Here is a 12,442-nt window from a genome sequence, read left to right as displayed (position 1 = left end):
TTATTTCATCTCAGTACCTTTCTCTAAATGTACGCCGGTGGCCAACTGTAAATATTGATATCACATCTGCTGCACTAAAAGCCCACTAACCCAAACATACAGCAGTATTATTCTTTAACAATTCTGTAATGAATGTCTATCTAATTCTCAACAGAACCAGAATCAGAACCAAACAACTCTGTAATAATTGTCTATCTAATTCTCAACAGAACCAGAACCAGAACCGGCTCATCTCGAATATAAATACACAGGTGCTTGCGTTTTTTTCAAGAGATATTGGCATTGTCCGAAACCCTGATCCTCTCCTCAAGATGGAATTGGCTGCAACTATACTCACCATTACAGTTTTTCTTTTTACTATTTTTGTTGGGGTAACCTTGCTTTGGAAGCCTTCACCATGTCTGAAAACTCTGCGGGGGAAGCATGTTCTAATAACAGGAGGGTCCAGTGGTATTGGTCTTGCTATTGCCAAAGAGGCTCTATCTCAAGGAGCTTTCGTTACTCTGATAGCCAGAACCTCTGCCAAACTGGAGAAGGCCATAGACAAGTTGGTCGATAATAAAAATATCAGTGCTGATAGAATACTCACAAAGGTACATGGATAGGTTTTTCTCATTGTCTTTCATTATTGGATTTACAATTCTGTCACAAAGGTATATGGATAGGTTTTTCTCATTGTTTTTCGAATTATTTTTTTCCCTTGTAGACTGCTGATGTGAGTGACTATGAAACTCTTTCGGATGCAATACAACAATCGTTTCAATGGAGACCTATTGATGTGGTTGTTTGCAATGCTGGGTGGGCGAGAGTTGGATTTATAGATGAAATTCCCATTAAAGATTTGCATGAGACGATTAACACAAATTTATCAGGGATGGTAAACACTCTGCATGTTGCTCTTCGCTTGATGAAGCATCGCACAGTCCAAGCCCATGCCCGACCCCCCATGTCTGTTGTTCTCGTCAGTTCTTTAGCTGGTCTGGTATGATTCATGAAATTGGTTTTTGGGTTGCAGATGGTTTTTATTTTTTGTGATCAGAGTTTCAGGGTAAAGTTGATTTCCTATTAACTGTAGGTTCTGGTGGCAATGGATTCACCACTGCATGTGTTTTGCAGTACACGTCGTATGGGGCTTCTGTTTATACTGCAACCAAATATGGCGTGAAAGGGCTTGCCGAGGCTCTTAGACTGGAATTGATGCCTTATAACATCGGAGTGAGCGTTTCTTTCCCGGGATATGTGGAGACTCCAATGCTGGATGACTGTAAGCAATCTAGACCTCATAGGCCAGTATGCTTTTACATAGAAATTCCATTTGCTATCATATTCGATTCCTTCAGAAAGCCCTTAAAACTAAAGTTTCCTAAAAAGGCTTAAAACTCTAGAGATAAAGGGGTTTTGCTATTCCATTATTGGTGAAATTGTCAGCTCATACATTTATTTTTAAGGTTTAAAATTAGAATTAGAGGGTAATTAAAGAATAAGGTTGATGACCATATAATGGTGGGGTCTCTCATCATCATTTTATTATTGCAATGACTTTTATTTTATTAATTAAAAATAAATTTTTGCTTTTTATTAATTTTATTATAATGATCAGTGAATTTATTTTATTAATTAAAATAAATAATTTTTTGTTATTATTATATTAATTGGGAAAAAATTGTAGACTTAATCATTTATATTATATTTTACAAAATTCTTTTATATCAAATTTTTATAAACTTGTGAAAATTATATATATATATGGTATAGCAATTTTATTCAAATATAATATCTATATTTTAATATATAATTTATATAGACTTATATGTCAATTATTTTAAATAATATTATAATTAAATTTTGAAAATCAAGTCAATTTATCTTAATATAGAAAAATGCATTTTTTTATACGTAAAACCTCTCTATTTTAACTTTTAAAAAAAACACTTTGTTTGCTATTATGTATAAAACTTTTATTTTATTTTTTTTAAATGCACTTTGTTTATTATCTTACATAAATCGAAGCAGCTTGTTTTAAAAACATGCATGTTTACTTCGAAAATGATCATGAGTCATCATACGGAGTAAATATGGATGAAAAAGTTTTTAGTAATTTGGATGATCATTTTGCCTTATTAAGTTTTCGTTTGTTTTAAAAAAATGACATGTTTTTTTAGAAAAAGAAATTATGAGTCTTCTTGGTTTTTTTAATCATTGATGTAAATAATGTTAATGTGAATTAAGAATATTTTTGAATAGGTTTATAAATGAGTAAAGTTTATATTTAAGAAAAAATAAAATACAATTTCCAAAATAAGAATAGGAATTAAGAATATTTTTAAATTCCTAACTTTTATATCTAGGAAAAAATAAAATATAATTTTTAAAATAAAAATATTTATATTTTTTTAAGTTATGCTAGTGAAATATGTCTAAAGAGATTGAATTTTAGATTACTTAATACATAAGGGAGTCATCTAACCAGGTGGAGAAATTGTTTGGACGGCCAAAAGTGGCCGGAATCGGGGTAAAAAAATTTCCAAAAATCTTGTAGAGACTATTTGAATCGTGTTTTTGATGGTGAAAATAGATTCATCACCATCAAAAACATCTAGGGCACCTAAAATTTTGAAGTTTAACAACTATAACTTGGATTTACAAAAATATTTGCCGGATTTTCTCCAAATATAACCGGAATTTCCGTAACTTTCTCGACAATTCCTCCTACTAGTTAGACTATGGCATACATAAGCATTTGTCAACATGTTTTTTTAGTGTGATACAAAATATTTATAAATTTAAATATAAACAATATTATATAATAAAATTATGCAATTTATAAATGTAATTAAAATAATAATAATAATATTAGTAATACTTTAAAGTTATAAATATTAAAATGTATTAAAAATAATATTTTTTTTTTCTTTTTAAGCTTGGCATGTCCATTCTATTTTCTATTATATAATAGGCAAGTTTACACTACCCAGATTATCCCGGTGGCCTCAACTTACCAGTGTGTCAGCCAATGCTCAGAGTTATAAGACATCCAAAAACAACATTGTCTTAACCTTTCAAGCTAGGCTAGATATGTCTCTATCTCATGTCCATACACTACATAAGTGGAAAAACTAACATTTGCAACATGAAAAGTAAAAGCTAACGGCATGAAACAAAATTATGAATGGGTATGAGTCTAATCCTTTTGATCCTCTAAGGCACATACAACAGATGTTGGATCTTCAGTGGATGCCCCTGGCATACCATATAGTTCCAGAATGCAAGGGATGTGGTTGTCGATTATTTCCAACCTAATATCGTGCGGATTCCCTTGGCATACCATACAGTTCCAGAATGCAAGGGATGTGGCGATGGATTATGTCCAACCTAATATCGTTTATGCAGCTAGAAAAATATTTTGTCCATATCCTTCTAATAGTTGGGCATTCCCTGTAGAGTCACTGCCATACCCACGGATATATGCTCCATCGCCTTGCCTAGTAAATTCTTCATTAACCAGTACAAGTACAATATTTACTTGAACTGTGTGATTCTCCCATGGGTGTTACCCAAATCTGAAACTAGAGTCCTCCAATTATCCATATCTTCTTTCGTCTCGCTTCCTTGTTTTACCTCCTCTTCTCATTCTTCCAGCAGTTTTTCGAATGCCAGCATCTGACCCTTCTCGATAAGCCTTCGTTGCTTCGGTGATGAGGTTTTCTACTGATTTCTGACCCTTGCTTGTTTCCAACGTGCTCGGCCCCTTATATTTCATGGGTGTCAAGCCTCTCCCCACGCCCATGACCCTTCGCAGCACGAGCTATAACATGTTTTCTAGAACACTAATGACGCACATAATAAGTTAGAATAAAATACAGAATTTTCGTTATACACCACCTCGCTATTTCATGATTCTTCTCTTCGTCATTTTTCATTGTATTCATGTTGGGGTTGGACGAAGCCCGCAATGCCCAAAGAGAAAGTCCTTGTCCCTTACCCTTGGAATGCCTTTGTTCACATCCCCCTTACCAATGTTTGTATACATGTCATCCCTTCCGGGCCCAAGCGGAGCCCATAAATAGTAATTATATATATATATATATATATATATATATATATATATATATATATATATATATATATATATATATCTTTGAAACATTGAACAATAAATAAGTTTTTTAATTAAAATTTCAATAAAAAAAAAAACTAGATACACAACTTGTCATTTTAATTTTTGCTATTAGAAAACCTCTTAAAGGCTTTGACCAAAACTAAATAAGTCTCATCACTTTATCTTGAAATAACAAAGTTTATACAAACATCTATTCATTAAATTTTATCCTTATAACTATGTGGATGCAAAATTCTAACAAGTTTTAACATCATATAAACTATTTTAAAAATATTTTTATTTCTTTTGTTATTCAACAATGTCTCATATCGAATTATCATACACAAACTTTTATCCGTATATCAAAGATAATTATATCAAAATTCCCTTAAACTTGTATTTGGCCAAACCACACCAACTACTAAGTGACACCTCACACACTAGATATTAATTTATAGATTAATAAATATATATCCAATATATCAAGGATTATTATGCAAAAATTAAATTAAATTTATACCTAGTCAAACCACACCAAATAACCTCCCAACACATTATTAATCAATACCTTAAAAAATATATATTCTTCACCAATTAACCAATAATCAATTAACTTTTTCATTTTCATTATATCACTGTTGAAACAACATTCCTAGTTTTTATCATAAAGAAAAATATCTTAACTCTAATTTTACTTAAAAATTCAACTCTACCTTAAATATTTCAAATAATATTAACACATCAAGTATTATTATTTAAATAAAATATATTTAAAAAATCCAAATAAATTTATTATTTAAATAAAATATCTTTAGAAAGTCCAACTGAATTCTCATTCTTATCATTTGAATTTTAACAATTCAACTTTCCCTACAAGATATATTATTCAACTTTCAAGATGTTTATTAAAATATATTATTTTTAATATAAATATTACTGTGTATTTATTAATTTATATCTAATTAAATTATAATATTAAAATTAAATTATTATTATTATTAAATATTATTTAAAAAATAAGATACTTCTTTTGAAATTTGAAATAATATGCTTTCATTTCAAACCTTTAATAGAGACGAAGTAGAAATAAATAAGATTTATGAGGAGTGCCAGTGTAACAATACTCAGAGCCAATAGTACAGTACCCATATATTTATATTTATAATAATTTGAATACTTTAATCTGAGAGGAGTATTTGTTTTTGAAATCTTTAATCTCAGATTATACATTGCAGGTGGTATAGAGACTCACACAGAGATATTTAAGATGGCAAAGGTGATTGGACTGTACAACCGCAGCCAGGCCGAGACATCGGAAAATGTTGCCAAATATATATTGGAAGCAGCAAAGAATGGAACCTTTCTAGTTACATCTCAGATTACTGGCCTTATGCTATCAACATTATCACGTGGATTTATACCTGCTGATTCAATTGGGAGGGCTTTCACAGAACTGATTTTGTATCTACCATTCAGAATTTTTAGCTGTCTGGGTGCCATTTACATAGAAGTTGCTCGACGTACGCTCAAATAAAGCACTCTGCTACCTTACCCAAACTTGTTTTACTTAATAACGGACTCTGCTACCTTAGCTAACGTTTGACTTTCTGATAACGTAATGTAATGGCATGACTAATAAACATGCTTATGTTGAGACAGACTGCAAAATTATGGATGGAAAAGCAAATATCTGGAGTCCAGGATATTCAATTTTGAAGTTAAGTTTGTTTCTTGTTCTCAACTCTGGTCGGAAGATAATAATGGAGTATTTCTGCTTTTTATCATTCGACTTAACCGTAACATGTCTTTATGATCGCTATAACATATCGTGTGTGTGGTGGGATGATCTGCTATTCCAAGTAGTTGCTCTACTACCAAATTAGTACAATGAACTACATGTAGTAATCCAAGTAGATGTTGTTCTACTACCAAATTAGTACAATGAACCGCATTTAGTAATTAAAAAAACATATTTCTTTGATGACCACCGGTTACTTCATGACCTTTATCATCTCATTCTGTTCTGGTTGATTGTTTTTCACAGAGAAGTTCAAGCATGCAAACCAGAATATATGCGTAGGTGTACCACATGCCTTTCTTCCTTACTCTACACCTTGCAGATCAGCTGCCATTCATCAACCATAATTAAACATATTATCTACAACATACACAAATCTCTAATCGTAATTATTGCTGGGAAGAAACTAAGGATTCAAGCAAGTTTCTCTTGATTATGAACTACTTTTGCTAGTTTCTCCAAGTTGAGATTTACCTTAGTCAAGATTTTGATCATTAAATCTTCAATATTTTGGAAAAAAAATGAAATGAATTGGATTTCTTACTGAATGTCCAAGTTCATGTTTTTCAAAATGCTTATGTATTTTTAAACTTAGATATCATTTGCGAAAATCAGACTGCTTTGTTTTTTATATTTATTTTCTATTTTCTTCTACCATACCTTGATGGTGACTTAAACCATAACTTATCTTGTCTTTGTTAGAGTTGTTCAAAGAACTTGTGACTAGAAGATACATTTTTCTGTCAAAAACTCCATGCCCAATAGTCCTTTTTTTTTTCCTTTTCAAACCAAAATCATTTGATACAAACTAAAATTTGTCAATGAGTCTATTATTGACCTACTATTAGAGTGACATTGATTGGTATACTTAAAGAGCCTTTGTTAGAATTGTTCACATAACCTGTGACTAGAAGATACATTTTTCTGTCAAAAACTCCATGCTTAATGGTCCTTTTCCTTCCTTTCCAAACCAAAATCATTTAATACAAACTAAAATTTGTCAATGAGTGTATTATTGACCTACTATTACAGTGACCTTGATTGATAGACTTCACTAGAAATCCCTCTCCACATTGAAGAGTCGACTTTTAATCCCAAAGCAGTTTGAAGGCTACCTCAATGAGTTTCCTTTCATAGCCAAAGAAAGCTTTTGAGTGATAACACCACACTATTTATTAAAATGTAAAATACACATTCATAGTTTTTAACTTATTCTTTTCCTTAGACAAATTTAATGCAAAATTCTTATATATTCTTAACACGAATCAATTATAATTCCATTATAAACAAGTGCTACATAATAGCTAGTCCCTCTCCCTTGTACATTTAATATAATGGAAAACGGTGTACTGCAAGTTTGATTTGATTATCTCTCAAAGACACCCACAATTTTATGTGGCTTTAGCATCTAATAGCAAATAAAAAACAAATTTATATGTATTTTTAATTTTTAGATTTGTCTTTTTTCCTGTGAAATGAATGTAGACGTTTAAAAGAAGAATATGAAAGTGTTAGAGAAAATGTTAGTATGTAATAGGGCATATAAAGAACTATGTGAAGTAAAATTTAAATTTTTTTGATATCATATAAAAAATTTATATGTATAAACAAAGGGAAGAAATCATAATTTGTATGCAAATGGTTAGAAAATGACTTAGGTAAAAATTTATATTTATTAATAAATATATTATCATATAAAATAAAATTTTACATATATATTATTTAAATTTATTGTTTTTATAAATATGTTATTATTCATGTTTATTTTCTCAAATATGTTATTATGTAATAATAGAGTAGGAATTTATATATAGATTATTTACGTTGTAATTTGGTTATATTGACATGATAAAATATAGATAATGAAAATATATTATATTTGGGTTATAAAGAAAATATGTGCTACACTTTAAAAACTTGTATTTATCTTATATAATAATGTTAAAACTTATATAATAATAATTTTAAAGAGAAAGTAAGTGACTTATATAATTGATATCTAAATTTAATTTAATATTTTTCATATAAAAAGATTTGATGTAGGTTTGGAAACTTAATTCTTTAGAACATAGAAAAGACAAGTTAACGTAAGATTTTTTCTTTTCTTTTCTTCTTTTCTAAATGAGCATTTGTATTATTATACCATGTTTTACATATAATTAAACTAATTATATAAGGACCACCATAGTCACAAGATATGGAAACATTACAAAACAAGTGTTGCATGGTGGTATGGTCCCTGTAACACAAATTTGTAAAAAGATATTAATTTACAAAAGGTACTTGAAAAGGGATAAGCAGAGGATACCTTGGTGTTGTGATTCTCATGTCTCTATCAACTCACAAAGAATTGCAAAATAGTTACATTAACGAAGCTCTCATGCTTTGGCGAAAAGGTAGTTGCACAGCCTTATTTGTAGCATAGAATACAACTACACAACGGTTATTCCATTATGCTCCATTGTACATGTCATGAAGGTGGAAATAAGACCTTAAAAATATGAAGCAATGGGACAATTACAAATTCGTTTTTTAATAATGTTAAAAAATAAATCCATACTTTATAAAGTTAAGATTAGAGAATATATTGATCAAAGCTCAACTAATGAGTAGTCAAAAGAAAAATGATTGTTAAAGTTCTACCTTGGTAGGGACTAATAAAAATAAATCCCCTAAATCCCCATGGTTGAGAATCTTGTTTTATGTTTTTCTAAATTCATATATTCAAATTATATATTGTTTAAGTTTATAATTAAATAATAATATTTTTAAGTAAAATTATAATTTAGTTATATATATATATATATATATATACACATTAAAATGTATATTGATCAAAGCTCAAGCAATGAGTGGTCAAAAGCAAAGAATTGTTACATAGACTAATAAAACTCAACCAATGAGTAATCAAAAGCAAAAGGTGATTACACGGACTAATATATATATAATCTTACTTTTATAAATAAATAATAATAATAAATTTATAATTTATTTTATTTTATTTTATTTTTAAAATGATTTTAATTATAATAACATAACCATTATAATAAACTAATTATTTTTATACTAATCATTAAATTAAATTTATATTATTGCTCTAATATTACTTTTATCTTAAGATAATTAAAATTTCTATTTTAAATAGACAAAACAGATAGTGATACAAAAATGTCGTATCCAAGACACACACACCAATGATTTCAGGTATTGCTTTCAATAAATTTAAAAATTTTGGATCATAATAATGTGTCTAATAATATAATATAATATAACATTTTTAGCTCTAGCATTATAATTGACAAGCATTATGAAAATGAATTATTCTCTCAAAAAAAACTAATTTCAAATCATACCCTTCTTTGAGAAGATCTGTGGTGTTACCATGGGCTCCCCCCTGTCCCTTGTTGCTAATCTTTTTATGGAAGATTTTGAATCCAAAGCTTTGGCCTCAGCCCATCCCCTGCCCAATCTTTGGAAAAGATTTGTAGATGACACAAATGTCATCTAGTCTCATGGCCAAGATGAGTTGGATCTCTTCTTCAAGCATATCAACAGTCAATCCTCTGCCATTAAGTTCACCATGGAACAAGAAGTTGACGGATTCCTTCCTTTCCTTGATATTCTTATTTTGACGAATAATGACGGTTCCTTCTCCCACCAAGTGTTTCGGAAGAAAACACATACTGAGCAGTATCTTCATGCAAGTTCCCATCATTTCCCTGCTCAAAAATTGGTCGTTCTCAACACACTTGCTACTTGTGCCCTGAGAATCTCTGATGAAAAGAGCTTCAATAAAGAGAAAGCCCATCTCCTTAATGTCTTTGTTAATAATGGTTATAATAGACACCTTGGTCAAAAGGCTTTCCTTAAAACCAACATGAATTCGTTGGTTAAGAAAGTCCCTGAGGATCGAGTCTCAGGGGTCCATCTACCTTTTATCCAAGGGACCACTGATAATATTGCAAGGATTTTTAGGAAGCATAATGTTCCCTCGACCTTTAGACCCCTTAACACCATTCGTAATTCCCTCTGAACGGTAAAGGATCCTGTCGACCCTAAGGACATAAAGGGTGCCTATATTATTCCATATTCTTGTGGGACCCCTACATTGGCGAGACTGGGTGCTCTATATCAGAGGATTAATGAGTATTCAACAAACCTAAAACATGGGATGACCGAGTCTTCCACACTAGCGGAACATGTGAAGAATACTAAACATCATGTTTGTATTGAGGAGGCATATGTTATCACTAAGGTTATGTAATTCCATCACCGGAAATTTAGGGAAACCATTGAGATTGAAAAAAGGTCGAGCAATATCAATACAGATGATGGTTGGAAAATCAGTTGTTGTTGGATCCCTCTCTTCCTAGTCGTTTCTTCCCCCCCGCCTTCTAGTTGGTTGTTGTTTCTGTTTTTTCATTTCTTTAATTTTTTCGGTCCCCTAGTTTCTTTCACCCCACCTCAATTGATTATTTGAACTAATTGTCTATTTTAAAAAATCCTTTATCTTTCCCTAATTATTAGGTAGTAAAGTTTTTAACTAGCTTGTTTTCTTTCTCCTTAGTTCCTCTTTGATTTTTTGGTCCTTTTAGAAATCTCCCTCATTTTCTTTTCCTTATATTTATTAGATGGTCCATTACATAACTAACTTAGTGGGTTAAAATTATCTATTATAGATGGTTATTGATCCAAATTTTAGAAAGTTCAAGTTTACATTAGATAGCTTAACTAATAAATTTCTATTAATAAGTTACCCAAACCATTAATAATAATAATAATAAGAAGAAGAAGAAGAAGAAGAAGAAGAAGAATACTATTATTAAAATATTAATATAGTAATAATAATATAATTTATGAGATAATAATTAATTTTATAATATTATTATTATAGTTATATTAAGAATAATAATAAATCCATACTATTATTGATATTAATAATCCCTAGATCTATTAATAAATTATTATTAACATGTTAAACATAAATATGTTAACATTTTACTCAATTATCATTATTAATATTCCCTAGATTTATTATTTTTTATCATAAATATAGTTAACATATTACTTAAATAATAAACAAGACCAACATAAAAATATTAAAATGATATTCATATATAGCATTTCATAAGTTTATCATTTTAAACATTGATGGCATTCAAAACATTAAAAAATATTATATTAAAAACTATAATACATTGAATAACTATTTATCTAATAATATTATTATAATTAATTAATTTTATCAAGTATAATATTCATGCTTGTCCCCATCCCCTAGTCGAGTCCAGTTGGCTAGTCAAATTTAGTTATTTCATGGTCAAATATAGTTGTTGGTCTAGTCTAGTTTGTTATAGTCATTTTCGAGTCAAACCTAGCCATTGGAAGATCTGCTCTCCCTATTTAACATGCAGCGATGATCTAATTATTCAACTTGTCATGATGATGAACCACACTCGTTGGTTTAAAATGTGTTGACAAATGTATCATTATGCGATTTACGTCGAAATTTTTTTCTCATGAAACATATCTAACTAATTAGTTTCCTCTGGTCACCAAAAATATATATGTATATAATTATTTTTATAAAAGGTGTGACATGTGCATTGTTTAGTCTATATGGTAGACCGAATGGAAATATGTGTAGTATTACCAAAAGTAGGGTTAGCTGTCTTAGGGTTTGTACACATGCAAAATATCCTATTGCATGTTGTTTAAATCTTAAATGTACATGACAATAAGACTATTATTTATCTTAAATTAGCTTATTAATAATTTCAATGTTTGGTTCAAGAGGTAATGAGATTTTAATGTATATTCATTTATATTTTTTCTTAACATTGCTCTTGTCTCTAAACATTTGTGTAGGTAATGTATCTTTGAAATTTACATTTTTTTTAATAAGGAAAAGAAATATTTTTGATATTTGGTAGGAAATCAAAAAGTACAATTTCTTGGTTGTATAGTAACACACTTGATAACTTTAAAAATGGGTTGATAAAAAAATCCTACATATATCTTGGATCTCAAACATAAGTTGAAACTTAAATAAATATTATTTGAACATGATCAAACATATTAAATGGAAAATAAGACAACACATTACTATTAGACACCTTTGAGATGGAAACTAACCTAGTAGAATTTTCTTCGGTAACATAGAAATTTGTGAGCATCATCTATCAATGAAATTCAATTGAGAAATATGTTGGATAGATATATTTGAAGGAAAGATTCGTATAATGCAAAATTGTGTCCTAAATATAGTGGGACAATAAGAACAACATTTAAAAGAAGCCCAAGGTATGCATTACCTTTACATAAAGGGAATAATAAAATGTCAAGTTGAACGTGATGCAGAGATATAATATGTGATGGGAAGAAAGAAATGTGGAGTTAAATGAGATTAACTTGAAGTCATGGTTGTGTTGCTTGCTTGTTGGGTTGTGTTATATTCTTTCCACGACTAGCCCACGTAGTTAACCAGAGGGTTAGAGGGGGGGCAGAGGCCCCCCCCTTCATTGCACTGATTGCGTAGCAGGGTT

The 12,442-nt window shown here is 29.8% G+C and overlaps 1 protein-coding gene across 1 annotated transcript; it reads left to right on the top strand.

Moving 5' to 3' along the window:
- The first annotated feature begins 279 nt into the window (after positions 1-279).
- LOC149242664 (3-dehydrosphinganine reductase TSC10A-like) lies at positions 280-5,828 on the top strand. Its single transcript, XM_089367707.1, has 4 exons — positions 280-593; positions 707-982; positions 1,117-1,264; positions 5,335-5,828. The coding sequence occupies exons 1-4, from the start codon at positions 312-314 to the stop codon at positions 5,631-5,633; spliced, it is 1,005 nt and encodes a 334-aa protein (XP_089223833.1). The 5' UTR covers positions 280-311; the 3' UTR covers positions 5,634-5,828.
- The last annotated feature ends 6,614 nt before the right edge of the window (positions 5,829-12,442 follow it).

The sequence above is a fragment of the Pinus tabuliformis genome, chromosome 8 (assembly GCF_031772625.1).
Source record: "Pinus tabuliformis cultivar Carrire ecotype Pingquan chromosome 8, CPIR1, whole genome shotgun sequence".
Lineage (NCBI taxonomy): Eukaryota > Viridiplantae > Streptophyta > Pinopsida > Pinales > Pinaceae > Pinus > Pinus tabuliformis.
This window is presented reverse-complemented; position numbering and strand designations above follow the sequence as displayed.